Source organism: Scyliorhinus canicula, chromosome 2, assembly GCF_902713615.1.
Source record: "Scyliorhinus canicula chromosome 2, sScyCan1.1, whole genome shotgun sequence".
In the NCBI taxonomy this organism is placed as follows: domain Eukaryota; kingdom Metazoa; phylum Chordata; class Chondrichthyes; order Carcharhiniformes; family Scyliorhinidae; genus Scyliorhinus; species Scyliorhinus canicula.
This window is the reverse complement of record NC_052147.1, coordinates 107,200,532-107,224,356: the sequence shown is the minus strand read 5'-3', so window position 1 is coordinate 107,224,356 and position 23,825 is coordinate 107,200,532. Positions and strand designations below refer to the sequence as shown.

At 47.9% G+C, this 23,825-nt stretch overlaps 1 protein-coding gene across 1 annotated transcript in view; it reads right to left on the bottom strand.

The window, feature by feature from the left end:
* Nucleotides 1-23,825, bottom strand: part of map3k9 (mitogen-activated protein kinase kinase kinase 9) — a 241,313-nt gene that overhangs the window by 215,281 nt on the left and 2,207 nt on the right. The window contains exon 2 of the mRNA XM_038784498.1: nucleotides 9,414-9,966. Within this exon, the coding sequence (XP_038640426.1) occupies nucleotides 9,414-9,966 (553 nt within the window). The remainder of the gene's footprint in view (nucleotides 1-9,413; nucleotides 9,967-23,825) is intronic.

The window sequence follows — 23,825 nt, the reverse complement described above, 5'->3', positions numbered from 1 at the left end:
CTTGTGAGTTTTGAGGTCCCTGGGGTGGAATCTCAAACTGATTGTTGGTCTTTCTCCATCGCCAATTCCTTCCAGATTAAAAAAGGTTTGCTGGTGTGGATCCCGCACAGAGGCTGCCCTCGCGTTGCTGGTGACAGCAGAGGCATGCAAACACCGGAGAAGGCTGAAAGCGACAGCCCATTTACAGGGGGCTGCCCCAAACCCTGAAGACCCAGCTGCTCATCACGCTGAGGAGGAACCCAGTGTGGCAGGCCAGCAATGGACTGTGATGTATAAATTGTTGGTCATTCGATGAGATGATGGAAAGCATTTGCCGTAAGAAACTCTGTCCCAACAAAGAGACAGTGCAGTCCCTGTGCCACGTCCTCATGGAGGATGGCATCTGCTCCCGGTGGTCGTGAAGGTCACTGCAGCATCATCTTCAATCTGGACGAAGCCCACCAAGGTGACTGGGCTTCAGGATTCTCCTGCATCGCATCACATGGATGGCCCAGATCGTTCCAGGGGGAATTGATGGCATGCATGTCGCCTTGCATGTACCGGGGCATCAGGGAGTGCCCTTCATTTACTCCCTGAATATTCAACTTGTGTGTTACCACCGTCTCGGTATCATCCACCTGTGTGCACGCTACCCAGGGAGCATGCATGAAAGCTACATCCTGGGGCACTTGGAGATCCCCAGCATCTTTGAGGACGACCCCAGGATGATGGGTTGGCTCTTGGGGGACTGAGGTCCTGGTTGATGACGCAGGTGTGGAGGCCTGAGACCGAGGCGGGGACCCCGATGTAACGAGGCCCAGGTTGTCACCCGTACTTTCATTGAGCGGTGCACCGGGCTACTCAAAATGTGGTTCCAATGCCTGAACCGCTCTGGTGGTGCCCTGCAGTACCTCCCCCAGAGGATCTCCCATTTTGTGGTGGTATGCTATGCCCTCCACAACCTGGTACAGCAAAAGGGTACGATTACAGATGTAATCATTCCAAACTCAAGATGCTGTCTTGAGAGAATATCTTGCTCTATAACAAGGGTTCTTACTGATTCTCTCTGTAGTGGTCCCAGCCACTTGTTAACCCAAAAAGACACAACGCTAGCACACTCAGCATGCAAGCTCAGCTGCTGCCTCAATTCAATAGACCAACTGAGCTTGGGCACTCGATGGCCTTGTTCCATACGAGTTGGACATTCTGAATTCTCCCTCAGAGTGTATCGCAACAGGCAACATAGTGTGGCGACTGGGGGATTTTCATTTTCACAGTAACTTAATTGCAGTGTTAATGTCAGCCTACTTGTGACAATAATAAAGATTAAAAGAGTACCAAGCAGGGACTTCCCGTGGCGGCGATGTCCAAGTGAGCCGCACATTCGGCGGGCTCTCACTCCGGCGGGCGTTAGGGGCTGATTCCCCGCGATAGCGGGACCACGGAACTGAAGGAAATCGGCAGTGAAATTGCTGAGGAGCGGGCTGCGGCACATGGAACAGCGGGAGTCCAGGGGGCAGAAGAAAAGAGGGAAAAAGGGACAAAGACAAGGAGCTGAAGAAACTTACCTGGAACCTAAGATAGCGGACACACGGACCCTGGACTCAGCAATCCAGCAGGCGCTGGATAACATGCTCCAGGTAATGAAATCCAGTTTTGAAGCGCTGAAGCGGGACAGCTTGGACCCACTCCAGAGAGCGGTGGATCAGCTGAACCAGAGGCTGGATGCGCAAGATGTTAAAGTTAAGGAGCTGGGAGAGGCGGTGGAGGAGCAGGCGGATGCGCAGACGGTTGCGGCGCTAGAGGTTGACGGGCTAAAGGAGCGGCAGAGAAGACTGCTAGATAGAGTGGAGGAGGTGGAGAATAGAGCCCGGAGGAACAACCCGAGAATGGTCGGCCTCCCGGAGGGGGCTGAGGGAGCTGATGCTGCTGCGTTTGTAGCAGACCTATTGATGCAGCTGATGGGGGCTGAAGCCTTTCCGCGACCAGGCGAGGCAGGGGCAGCCGGGCGGACCCCCCACCCCCCTGCCCGCCCGATGGTGATTAGGTTCCACAGGTTCGTGGACAAGGAGCGGGTGCTGCGGTGGGCAAAGAGCGTCAGGAGTAACGCGTGGAACAACAGTGTCCTCCACATTTACCACGACCTAAACCAGAAGGTGGCTCGGCGGCGAGCAGCCTTTCAACAAGTCAAGGAGGTGCAGTTCAAGAAGCACGTGAAGTTTGGTCTGCTGTTCCCGGCTCGTCTATGGGTCACGCACCAGGGTCAACACCACTACTTCTCCGAGCCTGAAGAAGCGATGGACTTTGCGAGGGATCAGGGGCTGGTCCCGAAAAGAGGCCCCACGGGAAGGTACGCCAAATGGGCCTGGACTGCTGTTCAACGGTTTGCTGGGTCAAAGGTGCCAAGCGGAACATTTGGGACTCTTTCCTTTGTTCATGGACATTGGTTTGTTTTTTGTTTTTTTTCTCTTAGGTTTATGTTTTTTCCTCTTTTTTCTGTTTTTTCCTTTTCGGGTGGTTTATTACTTTTTGTGCGGCTCGTGGAGGACACTGGAGCTGGCACGGTAACTAAGGGGGGCCGGTCAGCAAGGCGGGGCCAAGGACATGGGTTGGGGGGGTTTTGTTTTGTTGATGTCCATGCCTTCCTGTGCCAGTGAGTTTGCTCCAGGGGGTTGGAGAGGGGGATGGGGCGCCGGGGAGTGGGGATGAGGATGGGGAAACAATGGGAATGAGACAGGAGGGCGCCAGAGTGATGAGTCACCAGTCTAGCAGATTGACTAGTCAAGGGAGTCAGGTGGGGGGGGGGGAGATCACAGCCAGTGGATGGCAGGGGTGGGGGTGTCAGGGGATGTTGTTAGGAGGGGGAAGTGGGGGGGTTATTCTGCTGACGTGGGAGGGACCTGAAATAGGCACTGGAAAGAAGGTCGAGGGTGGAGGCAGCCAAGACGCGGGCCAAGAATGGCGCGACACACGGGCCGGGGGCCGGCCCGAGAAAGGCTATGGCTGACCAGCGTGGGGGGGGGGGGGGGGGGGGGGGGGGGGGGTGTTGTGCCCCCAACCAGGCTGATCACCTGGAACGTCAGGGGACTGATTGGGCCGGTTAATAGGGCGCGGGTGTTCGCGCACTTGTGGGCTCTGAGGGCGGACGTATTTATGTTGCAGGAGACACATCTGAAAGTGTCTGACCAGACCAGACTAATGAAGGGCTGGATTAGCCAGGTCTTCCACTCGGACTTGGACTCGAAGTCCAGGGGGGTGGCAATCATGATCAACATGCGGGTGAAATTTGAGGCGGAGGGCATAGCCGCAGACAGGGGGGTCAGATACCTGATGGTACGGGGCAGACTGGAGGGGAGAAGAGTGGTGCTGGTGAATATATATGCCCCGAACTGGGATGACGTGGACTTCATTAAAAGAGTGCTGGGGAAGATCCCGGACCTGGACTCTCGCAGGCTAATAATGGGGGGGGACTTTAACATGGTCCTTGATCCGGCTTTGGATCGGACGTGTCCCAGAACGGGTAGACTTCCAGCAATGGCAAGGGAGCTGAAAGGGTTTATGGAGCAAATGGGGGCAGTGGATCCATGGAGATCCAGACAGCCGACAGGAAGGGGATACTCATTTTACTCGCACGTCCATAAAGTATATTTTAGGATAGATTTCTTTGTACTAAGTAGGGATTGTATAGGGGAGGTAAAGAACACGGAATATTCGGCAATTACTATCTCAGACCATGCCCCGCACTGGGTAGACCTGCAGATCGGGGGGGCGAGCTACCAACGCCCGTAATGGAGGCTAGACGTTGGACTGCTGTCGGAGATGGGGATTTGTGAGAGGCTTCGGAGATGTATGCAAAATTACTTGCAGGTGACTGACACGGGGGAGGTCTCAGCGGCGACCCTGTGGGAGGCGCTAAAGGCAGTAGTGCGGGGGGAGCTGATCTCAATTGGGGCCCACAGAGCCAAGGCAGACAGGGCAGAGATGGATAGATTGGTCAGGGAAACGGGTCGGATAGATGAAGAACACGCGGAGTCCCCGGGGGAGGTTTTACTCAGGGAGAGGCAGAGACTACAGGCGGAACTGGGACCACTATCCACGAGCAGGGCCGTGGAACAGCTTAGGAAGGCGAGGGGAGTGGTGTACGAGCATGGGGAAAAGGCTAGCAGACTGTTAGCGCAGCAACTCAGGAAGAGGGAGGCGCCCAGGTAAATAGGTAGAGTGAGGGACGAGGGGGGGGGCGCAAAGTGGAGGACCCGGCAGGATTGAATAAGGTATTCCGGGACTTCTATCGCAAGCTGTATACTTCGGAGCCGTCGGAAGAACCGGAGGAGATGAAAAGGTTTCTGGACGGGTAAACATTCCCAACAGTAGGTGGGGGACGAGTGGATGGGCTGGGGGCCTCGATTAGAGTGGAGGAGGTATTGGGAGGCCTAAAGGCCATGCAGTCGGGGAAAGCCCCGGGGCCGGATGGATACCCAGTAGAATTTTATAGGAAGTTCTCTGAGCTGGTGGGCCCGGCCTTGGCGAGGGTTTTTAATGAGGCAAGGGACAGAGGGACCCTGCCGCTGACAATGTCGCAAGCCACTATATCACTGATATTGAAGCGGGGTAAAGACCCGGAGGCGTGTGGGTCCTACAGGTCAATCTCCCTGATTAATGTTGATGCCAAGCTTCTGGCAAAGGTACTGGCAGTTAGAATTGAGGACTGCGTACCGGAGGTGATTGGGGAGGACCAAACTGGGTTCGTGAAAGGTAGGCAGCTGGCGGCCAACCTGAGAAGATTACTTAATGTGATAATGATGCCCCCAGCGGGCAGGGAGGTGGAGGTAGTGGTGTCGATGGACGCCGAGAAAGCCTTTGACCGGGTGGAGTGGGACTATCTATGGGAGGTGCTCGGACGGTTTGGGTTCCGGGAGGGACTGGTGAATTGGATCAAATTATTATATCAGGCCCCAAAGGCCAGCGTCAGGACTAACAGAGAAGTGTACCGAGGGACCAGACAGGGCTGCCCACTCTCCCCGCTGCTGTTTGTACTGGCCATAGAGCCGCTGGCGATTGCGCTGAGAGCCGCAGAGGGATGGAAGGGGATGGTGAGGGGCGGGGTAGAACATAGGGTCTCTCTTTATCGGACGACCTGCTCCTGTACGTGTCGGACCCAGTGGCCGGGATGGGAAGTATACTGGGAATGTTGAGGAAGGTCGGCCAGTTTTCAGGATACAAATTAAATATGGCCAAGAGTGAAATGTTTGTGGTACTGGCAAGGGGCCAGGAGAACAGATTGAGAGGTCTACCATTTAGGCTAGTTGAGGAAAATTTCCGGTACTTGGGAATCCAGGTGGCACGAGACTGGGGCAGGCTGCACAAATTTGGCCAGGGTGGTGGAGCAACTGAAGGGAGAGTTTCGGAGATGGGATGCACTCCCGCTGTCGCTGGCAAGGATGGTGCAGACTGTAAAGATGACAATCCTCCCTAGATTCCTGTTTGTTTTTCAGTGCCTCCCGATCTTTGTCCCACAGTCCTTCTTCAAAAGAGTTAACAGGACGATCATGAGCTTTGTCTGGGCGGGAAAATCCCCGCAGGTGAAGAAGGCGATGCTGGAGAGGAACCGCAGCGACGGAGGGCTGGCTTTGTCGAGTCTGATTAATTATTACTGGGCGGCCAACATCGCTAGGATAAGGAAGTGGATGGTGGGTACGGGGTCTATCTTGGAGCGGGTGGAGGCGGCTTCGTGCAGGGGCTCCAGCCTGGCAGCCCTGGTCACGGCTCCTGTACCGCTGCCGCCAGCCAGGTACTCCACCAGCCCGGTAGTGGTGGCGACCCTGCGGATATGAAAATGAAAATCGCTTATTGTCACGAGTAGGCTTCAATGAAGTTACTGTGAAAAGCCCCTAGTCGCCACATTCCAGCGCCTGTTCGGGGAGGCTGTTACGGGAATATGGGATATGGGGCCAGTGGAGGAGGCATGTAGGGGAGATGGGGGCGTCGGTTTGGGGCGCCAATCTGCGACAACCATCGGTTTGCCCCCGGGAGTATGGATGGGGGGTTTCAAGCATGGCGGCGGGCGGGGGTGAGCGATATGTTCCTGGAGGGGAGCTTTGCGAGTTTGAGGAGCTTGGAAGAGAAATTTGGTCTGGTAAGGGGAAATGATTTTAGGTACCTACAGTTGCAGGACTTTGTCCGTAGACAGGTCCCATCCTTTCCACGCCTCCCGCCAATGGGGATCCAAGACAGAATAGTGTCTAGGGGGGAAGAAGGGGAGGGTAGAGTTTCTGATATTTATAAGGTGCACATGAGGGAGGAAGGGTCCCAGTCGGAGGAACTGAAACTCAGATGGGAGGAGGAGCTAGGCGGGGAAATGGAGGACGGGCTGTGGGCAGAGGCCCTGAGTAGGGTAAATTCGACCGCAACATGTGCCAGGCTCGGCCTGATTCAATTTAAGGTCGTTCACCGGGCCCACATGACGGTGGCTCGGATGAGCAAATTCTTTGGGATAGAGGACAAATGCACTAGGTATGCAGGAGGACCAGCGAACCACGTTCACATGTTTTGGGCATGCCCTAAGCTTAGGGGGTACTGGGAGGGATTTGCGGGCGTCATGTCCCGGGTGCTAAAAACAAGGGTGGCGATGGGTCCAGGGGTGGCAATTTTTGGGGTTTCGGAAGACCCGGGAGTCCAGGGGGAGAAAGAGGCCAATGTTTTGGCCTTTGCTTCCCTGATAGCCCGTCGACGAATACTATTGGTATGGAGGGACTCAAAGCCCCCGAAGACTGAGTTGTGGCTTGCGGACATGTCGAGTTTCCTGGGTATGGAAAAAATTAAGTTTGCCTTGAGGGGATCTGTACAGGGGTTCAGCTGAAGGTGGCAACCATTTATTGACTTCTTTGTGGGAGAGTGAGCGTCAGCTGGGGGAGGGGATTGGGGGGGGAATAGAGTAGAGTAGGAGGGATAAATTGGCGGGTAGTACCGGTGGGAGAGGAGCGGGCTTGTGCAGTAGGTTACGACTGAAGTATTGAATGTACGTGGATGTTTGCACATTTTTGCCTTTTTTGCTTTCTTTCTGTTGATGTCTGTAACTGTTTACAAAGCCAAAAACTACCTCAATAAAATTGTTTATTAAAAAAAAGAGTACCAAGCAGTAAAAGCTAGCTGTGGAAGCAAATTGGTACAATAAATTTCAAATACCACATCACCAACACAATCACCTGCATTTACACAGTGCCTTTGACATAGCTGAATGCCCTCAGGCACTTTTCAAGGTACTTTCAGTTTCAGTTGATTTATTTTTTTATTTCATGGAGTTCATTGGTCCCAACTCACTAGATGCAAGTCTGAAAACACTGGCTTCAGGTTCCCATAATTAAACATAGGAGTTCAGTTTGTCTGTGCCCAATAACTAAGTGGCAGAAAGATGCTTCATTAGCATTAGGAGCTAACAGGTTAGTTATGATTCCATTACCTGGCTTTGTATCAGATGATGCGCAGGATTAGTCGCCCCTTGTGAGGCAAACAGACATAATGAGCAACAAAGAGTCAATTCATTTCTAGACTTAACAGTGACTGAGAACATAATTCACTTCAAAACTTAAGGCCAATTAAGTTTGATCACAGAAACCAAACAGATATATGATTTTATGTTCTGCCTATTGTAACTAGACTGATTCACATATATTCCAAAACTAATAGTCTTGTGCTGTCCTTTAGTTGTTGAAAATTGTGTCATGGACAACTGTCCACAGTTGAACATCTTTTTGATCCCATTTCCCATTCATCATTCCCACCCCACTCAACCTAGACCAAATGGAAAGGGGTCAAAAGTGAGTAATAAATTAATCCTTCGCATTGGGTTTTGTTCAATCTTTTTTAAAATTCATTTACAGGATGTGAGACAAAGGACATGAGCAAGCCAGATGGGCTTTTACAGCACTCGCCAACAGTTTTGGGGTCATTATTAGATTTTTAATTGCGGATATTTATTGAATTCAAATTTCACCATCTGTGATGATGGGATTGGAACCCAGGTTCCCAGACCTCTCTAGATTACTAGTCCAGTGCCAATGACCCTGCACCATTGGCTCCCTCCTATCTACATCACATAAATCAACTGCAACAGTGGTAAACAACTGTGCTATCTATTTATTTGGCACCGAGCAATGTGCAAGACGTAGTGAGGCAGATGGAGTTCAATGCGGGGAAGGATGAGGTCATCCACTTTAGATCTGTGAAAGACAATATTTTCTTGATAGTGAGCAACAGTGAGCCAGGGACGAGCAAAGGGATTTGAGTGTCCCCGTAAACGAATCACAAAGCTAGTGCGCAGGTATAAAAAGCACTCAAAAAGGCTAATGGAATATTGGCTTTTATCTCTGGGGTGTTGAAATTCAAGTGAGGAAGCAATGTTTCAGTTATACAGAACCTTGGCCAGAATACAGAGCCTTGGCCAGAATCCATTTAGAGTATTTTGTTTGGGTTAGGCACCAAATATCAGGAAGTAATGTCTTAGAGGGGTTACGGCACCGATTCACCAATGTGACACCAGACCTTAAAGGGTTAAATTACGATGGCATATTGCATAAACGTGACATGCAGTCCCTTGAGTTCAGAAGGTTGAGGGGCGACGTAATTGATCCATTTAAAATGAGTAAGGAATCTGATCATTTCTCTGAATGATCCCAATTTCCTCTGAAGGCAGAATCCAGAACAAGGGTGCAAATGTTTAAAATGGAGCCAGGCCATGCAGGAGCAAAATCAAGTCACACTTCTACCACATAAAAGGAGTTGAGTCGCCTCGAAAGGCAAAGGTATCAAGAAGCCTGGCTTGAAGACAGGTTATATTAAATTTGGACATTGGTCAGCCATGACATAACAGAATGGAGGAAGATATTCTGAGGGCTGACTGTTCCTTTGTCCCAATGTGGGCAAATGTTACGATTCTTATTTACAGAGAGAAAGTAGTGTCCAAACCGGGCTCAATCGCAAAACTTTGTTTTCTTTTTTAAATCCCAAGACCCACCTTACTGACAACCAGGGTCTGGTCGCTTCTGCTTTCTGAAGCTTGGTAGCAAACTGTGTCCTGGACTGTTCTCTTTACTGGAGCAGGTTACAATCAAATTGCAATGCAGTCGTACAGGAACCTTGCAAACTTTACCATATTGATAGATTTTTCATTATGGGTTACACTACATATTGCATGATCCTACCATTACTTCCCTCTGTATTTGCAACATATAAAGCACACTCAAATGGACTCATTTCACATCACAACTGAAAAAGTGAAGCAAACCTGAATTTGTAATACTCTATTTCACAATACACTTTCATCCAGCACAATACGTGCAGCAAAACTACTTATCCCCTGAACCTATTTGAATTCTTCCCATCAAATCATCATTGCCGGGTGGCATTCAATTTGGTGCAGACAATTCCGATGTACTTACTGTTACTAGACTTGAGATCCCGATGGATAATAGGAACAACTGCTTCTTCGTGCAAGTAATTCATGCCCCTTGCAATCTGCACTGCCCAGTTGACAAGTGTATGAGGAGGGATCTTCTTGCCCGACAACACTCTATTTAAGGAGCCCCCACGGGCAAACTCCATGATCAGGCAGAGATTGGGCTCCTTCAGGCAAACCCCTTTCAAGGCTATGATGTTAGGGTGTTTCAGCATTGCAAATAGTTTTGCTTCCTGTTTCACATTTTCAGTGGTCTGGCTAATATCCTCATCTGGGTCCTGCCGGGCTGCTTTAACAGCTACCTCCTCCAACCTCCAGATGCCCCTGTAGACTTTGCCAAAGCCACCAACACCAATAATCTCTTCCAGCTGCAGTTCGTTAAAGTCCATTTCCAGTGGGAGAGGATAGTCCTCTGTGCTCTGATCTTGCAACTTACTGTAACATGGGGCATTGGTGACATAGTTGCTGGGAAATATGCCAACCTGGTCATTGATTTTTCCAGTCCACCAGCCTTCATCTCCAGAGACTTTGGAATCCTAAACAACAAACAAAGGTCGAAAAGAAAATTAATTTATTCCAGCTCATTGTACATACCTTTTGTCCCTGACAGCATTCATAGTTTCTGCTTCTTCCACATACTTATGAACATACACATTAGGAGGAGTAGGCCATTAGGCTTCCAAATAAGATTATGGTTGATCAAGTTTTGGCCTCAACGCCACATTCCTGCCTACTCTCTATCTTTCTCTCCTTGTCAATCAAGAATCTATCCAACTCAGCCTTAAAACTTTTCAATGACAGTATTACACTTTTTCTATTTTATTTAACTTCGGGCTGTCTTTTACCGAGGGAAAAAAAACATTTGTTTTCTAATTAAGCAGCAATTTAGCGTGGCCAATTCACCTACCCTGTACATTTTTTGGGTTGTGGGGGTGAGACCCACGCAAACACGGGGAGAATGTGCAAATGCCACACGGACAGTGACCCGGAACCGGGATCGAACCCGGGTCCTCAACACCATTAGGCAGCAATGCTAAGCACTGCAACGCACTGCTGCCTCTCCAGGAACAGAATTAAACAATTTTTTTTCACTTGCAGATGCTGAATGACCTGCTATGCATTTCTAACATCTCGTGTTTAACACCATTTATACTTAACATCTTTGTGTGCTATTTATATCCAATGAATTTCTTATTTCTTCCTACATTTGTTCTTCCTCATTTCTTAATAGATAGAAATTAGCTTGATAAATAATTTCTGGGATCTATCCATTTGAAACCAGCAGCCAATTATAGGTTGATATCCTGTTAGATTATTCTTTGACTTGCTGTAATAAGGTTTGCTTCGACCTCAGTAATGCTGGAAGTGTGAATGAAATAGAAGTGAAAATGTCTCAAATACTCAATAGCCATAAATCGGGATTTAGTATTACTTAAATTTAGTCTTTGGAATGAACACAAAGTTAATCTTAAACAAAGTAGAACTATGAATTATTCAGAACACTTCTTTAATCCAGATCAAAACGGATTAGATTTTATGAGCTAGGCATAAAAGGAGCTGACCCACTATCGAGTGAGCTGAATCAACAGAAGACAGAAATTGGAGTACATAGAGAGGCCTCATTCAAAATGATCACCATCCCCATAGATTACAGCATCAAGGTGGCCAACTCTTGGGGTGGGGGGGTATTAAGTGACACTTTGACGTGAGTGTGTGGGAGGTGGGTATTGCTGGTGGACCTGCAAGACCAAGAGTCCAGAATAGGTTGTCACCCTGCACAACGTATAAACCCTTGAAACTTCAAAAAATCCTTCCACAAATGGAGGTTAACTTATACGACGAGTGTTAAATGTGTCAAGCCAAGCACCAGCAAGGAATGTAAATAATTAGACTTGTCTCCATTGGGAGGCACTGAAAAACTACACCGCTTGACGTGGGAAAATGTCAAAGTCGAACTCTATACTTTTGGGGGACTAGGAATATTTTCAATATTTTATTTGAGAAATTCAATTTGTTCTGGTGCCTTGCAATAGATATTTGTGCTCAAAGTAAATAAAATAAATCACTTCCTGCTCATCTAATTGCACCTAGTAAAGGAGACAAGAGATGTATCAAGTCTATGGATTCTAGGTATTAAAGTCTGTTGTGAAGCTTGGAACTTTTTCTTCCCTCTTTATTGCAATCTACCAATAGAAAAATATCAGGGAACTTTGATCTGTATTTGACTAATTGGCGCATATGTAATTCCATAAAAACTCATGTTCATGCTTTCAAATCAATTGTTCAGTTAACACAAAATTTATTCATTTACTGGTACGGCTAAAAGTCTTTTTAGATGTGCACTGTTATGGGCCAGGGTTTAGAGAACCCCAAAGTGTATCATGGCGTTCCCCTGGCCCATAACTTTTAATAGATTGTGGTATGGGGAGCACACAGCACACTCGACAGGTATGGTAGAGCATAAATGGAAAAGTATTTTTTAAAGCAAAACAATGTTTATTCTATGAACTCGAGTTAACCTTTTTAAAACATACAGTGACTACCTTAGCAACCATTAATTCAAATACAACCCCCAAAGAATACAACACTAAGTGGTTCTTTAAGCTGTCCTTTTAACATCGAAGGACTTTTAAAAAACTTTTAACAGAAGCACATCAGGTTAAAGTCACTGCTGAGAGCAGTTATTAGTTTTAAGTCACCAAAGGATCAATTTACAGTCTTTAGATTACAGAGAGAGAGACTAATACCCCTTCTGGCTGTGACTGTAGCAATCCAGCTCTGAAAACGAAACTAAAACACACCCTGCAGCAAACAGCCTAAAACAAAAGTAAAAAGCTGACAGACAGCCCAGCTCCACCCACTCTCTGACATCACTGCAGTAGTAAATACTTGTTTCTTAAAGGTACTCTCACTACAGATATTTATATACACACCCATTTATAAACACCATTTCTGAAAGGTACTCTCACACGACAGCACTGAAACTCAACTCCATTTGGCTTTGAAATATTTTTACTGTATACCAATGTCCCTGCCTTAACTTTCAGCAAATAACGTGATCCACGCAAAACTACAATAGGTTGGGGGCAATACGGTGGCGCAGTGGTTAGCACTGCTATCTCACGGCGCTGAGGACCCAAGTTCAATCCCGGTCTTGGGTCACTGTCCGTGTGGGGGTTGCACATTCTCCCCATGTCTGCATGGGTCTCACCCCCACAACCCAAAAGATGTGCAGATTAGGTGGATTGGCCACGCTGAATTGCCCCTTAATTGGAAAAAACAAAGAATTGGGTACTTAAATTTTTTTTTAAATGACAGCAAATTACACCATTCACCAGAGCCAATGTGATCAAATGTACACACACCACCCTTCGAGCTTTGTCCACTGGATCATTTTATGATTTGCACAAAAATGGTAAGAAAGTAGTTAATAACCAGGATGAAAAAGTTTACATGCATTGTATTGTAAATTCATGACGGGGTTTCAATAAATAATTTATTTTAAAGTTGCAAATTACCTTTTTCGTGTAACTAAAATCCATTGCATCATTTGAATTCATACAGCCATACCACAGTTTAACTTTCGTTTTGTTTGATAAATTTAGAGTACCCAATTTTTTTTTCAATTAAGGGGCGTGGCCAATTCAACAATCCTGCACATATTTGGGCTGTGGGGGTGAGACCCACACATATACAGGGAGAATGTGCAAACTCCACAGTGATCCGGGGCCAGAATCAAAATAGGGTCCTCGGCACGGTGAGGCAGCAATGCTAACCACTGCGTCACCGTGCCATCCCACATTTTAAACTTTTTCAAATGTTGCTTTTGAAAGTGATATAATTTAAGTAGATGGAGGGAACTTACTTTCAGAAGAGAGGGTTAATTTATATGCTGAGCATAGGGCTAAGCATGCACTTTGGCACCATAAAATGGGGTCATCTCATATGCCAGATCTATTGTATGCCAGAGAAAGCATCAATACCGGACCACATAGTTTGTTTTGCATGTGACGGTGTGGGGAGTGAGGCCAGAAAAAATTGGGACGATAAACTTATCAAGGTTCGGAAGTTCAGTATTGAAGAACAGAACACACTTTCACACTGGCATCCAATCACAATTTAAGTTTAAGCACAGACTAACAATCCCAATAAACAATCCTGGAAATTAGCAATGATTCACGGTGGGATGCAGTTCACCCAAATTTCACTTTGCATGTTTTATTTTAAGCAATGAGTGGCAATGGGTTATGTTGACTGTGCCCAACATCATGGCCAACCTCAGACTTGTCCTCACCCAGGAACCCACACAAATGCGATTACATTTTTACAAGAGTTCAGGAACTACAACCCAGGACCTTGGGTAGACTGGGTTTTTTCTATTAACCACACAGTTGCTAGATTAAGAGAGGCCCCCATACAATTAGATCAAATGTTTTGTTCCTATTGACATCCTTGGATAGATTGGCTCATTTATGACCCTTAAGGTAGGACTCCATCATCTATTTGGCATAAGGTGCACTTGACCATGTAACCATTTGGGTATTTGTCTGCAAATAATTTTTATAGGCATGGTTCATTCAAGTCAATTTGTCATCGCTCAATGTTTGTTCTAATTTTGTGAGTTTGTTGTCTTTACTTGAAATTTACTGCAAGATATGTGCAACATTCCTCCAGAGAATTTACAGCACTAAAGGTGCGATTTAACGAAGCACAGATTTATAAATTCACAATGTCAAGGCAGACAAAATTGACAGAAAAATTACAGAGCTTGGTAGCACAGCATAAAATAGATCAAATTAAAAACAATTGTTCAGAATAAATCATTTTGCAGATGAGCACTAAATTGTCACACTACCATTGATCGGAGAGCTAACTGTAATGACCTTTGCAACTGACTGCACAATAAAATTTGCAGGCACAGTCCGGCCATAACAGAAATGTTTTTCAGTTTTAGAATGCTTAAATCAATTCTTATTTAGTGTTTATAAGTGCAAAAGCTGTTAATGTAGCAGGTTGAGAGGTCACTCGGGAATGAGAGCAAAGGCCATAATCCCATCCAACAGCCATGACAATTCCATAAACCAGAAACTAAGGACTCGGTTTATTAGTCAACTACTCACCAACTTTAGAACTTCATTTAGAATCCAGAGTCCCAACAAGTGCAGAAGGAGGCCATTCAGCCCATCTGGTCTGCACCAACCCTCCGAAAGAGTATTCCACCTCGGCCCACTCCACCACCCTATCCTCATGGCCCCGCTCAACCACCTAACTTGCACATCTTTGGACTGTGGAATGAAACCAGAACATACATAGACATGGGGAGAAATGTAAAGTCACCCTCGGCTGGAATCGAACCCAGGTCCCTGGCGCTGTGAGGCAGCCATGTTAACCACTGTGCTGCCCACTGGTTTTCAACCAGTGTAAAAAGTGCATTTTAATATTCCAAATTTCCTTTATTCCTTGCAAAAATGAACTTTTATCTCCACACGAGCAAAGTTCAACAGGGAGCAAGTAGGAGAAAGCCACAAACAGTAGAAATCTAAAATAAAGACATGAAATTGCTTGAAGTACACAATAAATACTGGATGACAAGCTGGTGTAACATTTGGCATGAAACCCGTCATTAAAATGGATAAGGGGCAGCACGGTGGCGCAGTGGTTGGCACTACTGCTTCACAGTGCCGAAGTCCCAGATTCGATCCCGGCTCTGGGTCACTGTCGGTGTGGAGTTTGAACATTCTCCCCATGCCTGCGTGGGTTTCGCCCCCACACCCAAAGATGTGCAGAGTAGGTGGATTGGCCATGCTCAAATTGCCCCTTCATTGGAAAAAATTAATTGGCTACTCTAATTTTTTTTAAATTAAACCGGATGATCGGTCACATTTAAAACTTTTTTTAAAACTATTTTTATTCAAGGCTTTTTACATATATACACAAAATATCAGAAGAATTCATAAACCTAAACAAACAACCAGAGATCCCCAACCTCCCCTGATAACACTCCACCACATCCCACCTTGCCCATTTTTGACCCCCTTACACCCCCGACACACAACCTGGTCACCCCTAAATCCTCCTAAACACATTCAAAACTTTTTTTTTTAACAAACATTGTATTGAGGTAAAATAATCAATATACATAAAACCATAAACATAGTCCAAAAGTCATTTACCTCTCGTACAGGTCCCACACTTAATGACGCCCTAATCTAATCAAAACTACTCTACCCCACCGTCTGCGGCCGATTAATTTCTCGCAAAGAAGTCGACGAACGGTTGCCACCTCCAGGTGAACCCTAACATTGACCCTCTCAAGGCGAACTTGATGTTCCCAAAACAGAGAAAGCTAGCCATGTCCGATAGCCAGGTCTCCGACTTCGGGGGCTTTGAGCTAATAGTATCCGTCTCCGGGCTACCAGGGAAGCAAAGGCCAGAATGTCTGCCTTTTATCCTCCTGGATTCCTGGGTCTTCTGACACCCTGATAATCGCCACCTCTGGCTCAGCCCCACCCTTGTTTTTAACATAGTGGACATGACGTCCGCAAAACCCTGCCAAAATCCCCTAAGCTTTGGACATGTCCAAAACATGTGGACATGGTTTGCCGGTCCTCCTGCACATTTTGCACACCTGTCCTCCACCCCAAAGAATCTGCTCATCCGGGACACTGTCATGTGAGCCCGATGAACAACCGTAAATTGTATCAGGCTGAGCCTGACACATGTTGCGGACGTGTTGACTCTACTCAAGGCATCTGCCCATAGACCATCCTCTATCTCACCTCCCAGCTCCTCCTCCCACTTGCGCTTCAGCTCCTCGGTCTGCGTCTCCTCCGACCCCATAAGCTCCTTATAAATGTCCGAGACGCTCCCTTCTCCTACCCACCCTCTGGAAACTCCCCTGTCCTGAATCCCCCTTAGCGGTAGGAACGGGAAGGTTCACACCCGTTTATGAAGAAAGTCCCGCACCTACAGATATCTGAATTTGTTTCCCCTCGCCAACCCAAACTTTTCCTCCAACGCCCTCATTCTGGGAAAGCTCCCTTCTATGAACATATCCCCCATCCTCCCAATCCCCGCTCGCCGCCATATCCGGAACCCTCCGTCCATACTCCCCGGGGTAAACCGGTGATTATCACAGATTGGGGCCCAGACCAATGCTCCCACTGCTCCCACATGCCACCTGCACTGGCCCCAAACTCTCAGGGCCGCCACCACCACGGGACTGGTGGAGTACCGTGCCGGCGGGAACGGCAGAGGTGCAGTTACCAACGCCCCCAAACTGGTGCCCTTGCATGAAGCCACCTCCATACACTCCCATGCTGTCCCCTTCCCCACCACCCACTTCCTGATCATGGCTATATTAGCTGCCCAGTAAGAGTTGCTAAAATTTGGCAGCGCCACCCCTCCCTCTCCCCGGCTCCACTCAAGCATTACCTTCCTTACCCGAGGGGTCTTGCCCGCCCAGACGAAGACCGTGATCACTCTGTTGACCCACTTAAAAAATGACTGCGGAATAAAGATGGGGAGACACTGAAATACAAATAGGAGTCTCGGGAGCACCGTCATCTTCACCATTTGCACCCTCCCAGCCAGATACAACGAAAGCGCGTTCCATCTCCGAAAATCATCCTTCATTTGGTCCACTAGCCAGGCCAGATTCAATTTATGCAGCCGGTCCCATTCCCGCGCCACTTGGATGCCTAGGTACCTAAAGCTTCCCCCTACTAACCTAAACGGCAGCTCTCCAAGTCGCCTCTCCTGTCCCCTCCCCGGACCACTCTCACTCTTTCCCATATTAAGCTTATACCCCAAAAACCAGCCAAATTCCCCTAGAGTCCTCGATTTCTTCCATCCCCTCTATTGGATCCGAAACGTACAGAAGCAGGTCATCCGCATAGAGCGAAACCCTGTGCTCCAACCCCCGCTCCACCGGACCAGTCCTCTCCAGCCCCTCGAGGCTCTCAGAGCAATTGCTAACAGCTCTATAGCCAGCGCAAACAGCAGTGGGGAGAGTCCCTGTCCCGTCCCCCGGCGCAGTCTAAAATAGTCCAATGTTATCCTATTCATCTGTACACGTGCCACAGGAGCCTGACACAGTAACCTGACCCAGTCAATGAAGCCCCGCCCAAATCCAAACCGTCCCAGCACCTCCCACAGATAATCCCATTCTACCCGATCAAAAGCCTTTTCTGCATCCATCGCTATCACTACCTCCATCTCCCTACCTTCCGGGGGCATAATGATCACATTTAACAGCCTTTTGACCACCATTGGCCACCAACTGCCTGCCCTTAACACCCTGTCTGGTCCTCCCTAATAACGTCCGGAACACAATCCTCGATCCTGGAGGACAAGGTTTTGGCCAGCAACTTGGTATCTACATTCAACAGGGAGATCGGCCTGTAGGACCCACACAGCTCTGGGTTCTTGTCCCACTTAAGAATCAGTGAAATCGTTGCCTGTGACATCATCGGAGGCAACACCCCTCTTTTCCTTGCCTCATTGAACATCCCCAACCACACCGGCCCCAATATCCCCGAGAACGTTTTATAAAACTCCACTGGGTACCCGTCCGGACCCAGGGACATACCCGCCTGCATGGCCTTCAAACTCTCCACTATCTCTTCCAGCCCAATTGGGGCCTCCAGCCCTTCTACCCACTCCCCGTCCACCTTTGGGAAATTCAGCCCCTCCAAGAAGTGCCTCATCCCCTCCGGCCCCGTAGGGGGTTCCAAACTGTACAGCCTGCTATAGAAATCCTGAAAAACCTTATTGATGCACCATCAATTGGACTCGAGTCGTAGTGAAGTTCCAAACAACAGGCTTTAATACGCTAGATGTGAGCCCGGCAGTGGTCATACAGAGAAAGGGTGACTGCCAGCCAGTACGAGCTCTTGTACCCTGCCTTGTGGGCGAAGTTACCTACCTCTCAGCCAATCAGCGGGGAGTCACATGACCAGCCACAACCAATTGGCAAAGAGGCACATGACTTGCCTGGGCCAATGGGCAGCGAGGCTGCTGTACCAATGGCAGCTTGGTTCTTCGGTAATATGATCTCTCGAGCCATACTACCACATTCACCCCTTGTTGAGAAAGAAGCGGGGGGTGTGGGAAGGAGTGGCGGGAGAGACGGGGGGAGGGGGGGTGTATGGCCCGTAAAACCGGTAGTATGACTAGAGACCTTCTCGGGTAGTACCGAGGTAACTATGGCTGCCCACTGGCCCGCGACGAACATGTAGGAAAACCATGCTATATACAGTGTACAAGGGAAGAAAAAAAACCAATAACCATAGTAATAATAATGAGAACAAAAAAACAAAAAAAAAACACAGGCAAGGAACATATGCAGAACGTGAAATCCATAAGGTCCATCAAATTGACTCGATCAGCCGGATGGGTGCCTTTGGTGTCCTGCGGACTTGCGCAGCGGCGTTGGTGACGTTGGAGCGGTGGTCGTCCGTGACTCCGGGAGCTGTGGTCGTGGGCCTGTGTCCGTACCCCTGGTCGGAGTTTGTGGTAGCCGGGCCAGGGGAAGAGGTTCCTGTGCGCTGGGTTGCGGGGGCGCTCGGGGCACTGGGGACGGTTGGGACTGGGGGGAGGGTGTTGGTGTTGGGGGGTGTGGCCGCACTCCAGCGGGTGTCAGGTCCCGAAGGGAGACCGTGTCCTGTCGTCCTTCGGGATACTCCACATACGCGTACTGAGGGTTCGCGTGGAGTAACTGGACTCTGTCAACCAACGGGTCGGACTTGTGCACCCGCACATGCTTCCGGAACAGGATGGGCCCGGGGTTGGCCAGCCAGGTCAGGATTGGGGTCCCAGAGGAAGACTTTCTGGGGAAAACAAGAAGACGTTCATGAGGTGTTTGATTTGTGGCATTACAGAGGAGAGACCGAATAGAGTGGAGGGCGTCTGGGAGAACCTCTTGCCAGTGGGAGACTGGGAGACACCTGGACCACAGGGCCAGTAGGACGGTCTTCCAGACCGTACCGTTCTCCCTCTCGACCTGATCGTTACCCTGGGGGTTATAACTGGTCGTCCTGCTAGAGGCAATGCCCCTGCTGAGCAGGAATTGACGCAGTTCGTCACTCATAAAGGAGGACCCCCGGTCGCTGTGGATGTACGCGGGGTCACCGAACAGGGAGAAAATGGAGTGGAGGGCCTTGATGATAGTTGAAGCGGTCATGTCGGGGCAGGGGATGGCGAACGGGAAGCGGGAGTACTCGTCAATCGCATTTAAGAAATATGTGTTGCGGTTGTTGGAGGGGAGGGGACCCTTGAAGTCCATGCTAAGACGTTCGAAAGGGCGAGAAGCCTTTATCAGATGCGCCTGCTCGGGGTGGTAGAAGTGCGGCTTGCACTCCGCGCAAATGTGGCATTCCCTGGTTACCATCCAGACCTCCTCGATGGAGTAGGGCAGGTTGCGGGTCTTGATAAAATGAAAACAACGGGTGACCCCTGGATGGCAGAGGTCCGCGTGGAGGGAGCGGTGGAGATCCACCTGTGCGTTGGCGCAGGTACCGCGGGACAGGGCATCAGGAGGCTCGTTGAGCTTCCTAGGACGATACAAGATATCATAGTTGTAAGTGGACAACTCAGTCCGCCACCGCAAGATCTTGTCGTTCTTGATCTTGCCCCTCTGTGCATTATTGACCATGAAGGCTACTGAATTTTGGTCTGTGAGGAGGGTAAACCTCCTGCCAGCCAGATAGTGCCTCCAATGTCGCACAGCTTCGACAATGGCCTGTGCCTCCTTTTCCACCGAGGAATGGCGGATTGCGGAAGCGTAGAGGATCCGGTAGAAAGGGGCCACGGGTCTGCCCGCTTGGTTGAGGGTGGCCGCCAGAGCTACATCAGACGCATCACTCTCGACCTGGAATGGGAGGGACTCGTCGATAGCGCGCATTGTGGCCTTCGCAATGTCAGTTTTGATGCGGCTAAAGGCCTGGTGGTCCTCCATCGACAGGGGGAATGTGTTGGATTGGGTGAGGGGGCGGGCTTTGTCGGCGTAGTTAGGGACCCGCTGGGCATAATACGAAAAGAAGCCCAGACGCGTTTGAGGGCTTTGAGAGAGTTGGGAAGGGGTAGTTCCATTTTCAAAGTCTAGCGTATTAAATTGATGCACCATCAAGTGGACTCGAGTCGTAGTGAAGTTCCAAACATCAGGCTTTAATACGCTAGATCTGAGCCCGGCAGTGGTCATACAGAGAAAGGCTGACTGCCAGCCAGTACGAGCTCTTATACCCTGCCTTGTAGGCGGGGCTACCAACCTCTCAGCCAATCGGCGGGGAGTCACATGACCAGCCACAACCAATTGGCAGAGAGACACATGACTTGCCTGGGCCAGTGGGCAGCGAGGCTGCTGTACCAATGGCAGCTTGGTTCTTCGGTAATATGATCTCTTTAGCCATACTACCACACTTATTCACCCCTACTGAATCACCAACCAGGTTCCCATCTCCATCCTTTACTTTCCCTATCTCCCGAGCTGCCTCCCTCTTCCTCAGCTGCTGTGCAAGCATTCTGCTGGCCTCCTCTCCATGTTCACAGATCGCCCCCCTCGCCTTTCTCAGCTGCTTCACCACCCTCCCTGTGATCAGCAAGCTAAACTCCGCCTGTAAAACACATTTAAAACTTTAACCAATTTTATACTTTCAGAAGGTTAATGATCTGATGTTCACTGACCCAACATTTTATTTCAAAAGTCAGAAAGCACAGTGACTTTTCTCTCCAGAGATGCTGCCTGATCGGCAGAGTATTTCCAGCACTTTGTTTTTATTTCTGATTTCTGGCATTTGCAGTATTTTGTTTCCGTATTGACCATAGTGATATCAGTTGGAAAATCTAATTTGAGAAAGCTCAGCATTTTTTGTTTCCCGGGGTGGGTGGGAATGTGAGTAAAGAAGAGTAAAACACAAAATTACAGATACACTGAGATGTTCAGAACACCACATATGCTTGACTGCATTATGAGGCAATGACACACTTTACCATAATACGCACTCAAGTGTTACATCCTTGGACCACACTCTGACCGAGGTGCTCTCGAATTCAACATATGGATACATTTGTTATGGAGATGGGAAAATTGGCTTCCTTCCATTCTCAGCAATTTTATTTAAGAGCCAGCCAGCATCACAGCAGGTTTCCACAACTGATCATTCAATTTAAACTGGAGCTCAATGTTATAGAATCCCGACCGTGCAGAAGGAGGCACATCAAGTCTGCACTGACTCTCCGAAAAGGCACCCTACCCAGGTCCACTCCGCCGCCCCATACCTCCAACCCTGTAACCTAACCCACACATCTTTGGACATGAATGGGCAATTTAGCATGGCCAATCCACTTTACCTGCTCATCCTTGGATTATGGGAGGAAACCGGAGCGCCGGAGGAAACCCATGCAGACAAGGGGAGAAAATGCAAACTCATCCAAGGTAGGGATTTAACCTGGGTCTCTGGCACTGTGAGGCAGCAGAGCTAACCATTGTGCCATAGAGATAAGAATATTTATTATATGTAACACAATCATGTTCAATGGTGCAATACACTCAGATGAACATGCAAATATTAATCTCAAGAATGTCAACCTAATCTATATTTCTGGGCTTATATGTCAAATTCTCAGCCACCCTTTACTAATGTAATACGTGAGCATGCACACTCATTAATTTACTTGCGCTTTACTTTGTTTGATTTCTGGGCTGTTTTGCTGGTGACAGCCCAAAGAATGCATAACATCCTTGGTACTGAAGACATTCTGAAGAGGTTCAACCTATGATTCTTAAAAAGAAATACAGCAAACCACCAGTGTTTACTACAGATAAACTTGACAATGTCATTATGATCTTCCTATCCTTATTGCAGATATAAAGCCAATGTAAACTCATTTATTTACAATAAACCTACTACATCAGTTCAGAATTTTGGTAATATCTTCCCTCTTTGTTATTACTGGCAATTTTTATTTGCCATTGTCTGCTTAAAGTCATGTGTTTTTTCCAAAAATGTGCATTTCTCCCTGAGAATGTCCACTCTTTTCAGCAACATATGGGGTCTTCTGGAAATATCAAAACATAGAAGCATACAAAGAGTTATGGCACAGAAGAAGACCATTTGACCATTTGGATATTGTGTCTGCGTCAGATAATAAACAACTATCCAGTATCATTCCAGCTTTCAGCTCTCGGTTCGTAGAGCTGTCTGGCTGCTCTCACTCATCTGTAAAGTCATGGAAGGTGTCGTCAACAATTAAAACATCCTCCACTATTAAAAGAGATCAGTTCCATTTGGGGGAAGGGAAATTTAAACGCTCAACTATGCAAGTGTAAAACTGTCATTTTTTAAAAATGTGTGTATGAGGTACAGGTTATGAAAAAAAAATATTTTAAATACTACTAGAATAGTGTAGATAAAATCAACAGGCCTGTTACTGAACAAAGAGAGAGAGAGAGGGGGGGGGGGGGGCGTTTTTGGAGACTGGGGAGGTAGATATACATTTTGTGCCGGAGAAACAATTACAGCGGGCAATACTCGAATAGGTCTGATGTTGGTGTTGTCACTTGACCAGTGAATTATAAAGGTTTATCATAACTTCCTTCTTGTTGGACTTGCTGGCTGTATTCTTAAAGCTAAGGATCATGTAACCTATTTGGAAAAAAAAGCCTTACCAACTTGCCCTGTCATATTCAAGTATTTTTGTATGTGAACCTCCAGGTTTCTCTGTTCCAAGGTCCCCTTTAAAATGTTTAATCCATTTTGCCTCTTCTTCTTCCTTTCAAATTGCATCACTTCATACTGTCCGCATTAAATTTAATTTATCATGAGTCTATTTATTTCACCTATGTTGATCTGGATCACTGACATCTGAAAGTCCATATACACAACATAAACTCCCCTCTATAAAAATAAAAGCAAATTACTGCAGATGCTGGAATCTGAAACGAAAGAGAAAATGCTGGAAAATCTCAGCAGGTCTGGCAGCATCTGTAGGGAGAGAAAAGAGCTAATGTTTCGAGTCAAATGACTCTTTGTCAAAGCTTTGACGAAGAGTCTTTGGACTCGAAACGTTAGCTCTTTTCTCTCCCTACAGATGCTGCCAGACCTGCTGAGATTTTCCTGCATCATCAGCCAATTCTGTTACATTAAGGAAGGTTTTTTAAAAAAAATTAATGGAATGTGGATTCGACTGGCAAGGCCAGCGTTTATTGCCCCTACTTCACCTTGGAAAGATAATGGTGAGCTGCCTTCTTGAACTATTGCAGTCCATGTGGTGTAGGTATACCCATAATGCTGTTAAGGCTGTAAATCTGGAGATGGTAAAGAGGTAGGGAAAGATGAAGCCATGGAGGGGATTGAACATAATGACAATTTTAAACTGGGGATCAGGAGCCAACAGA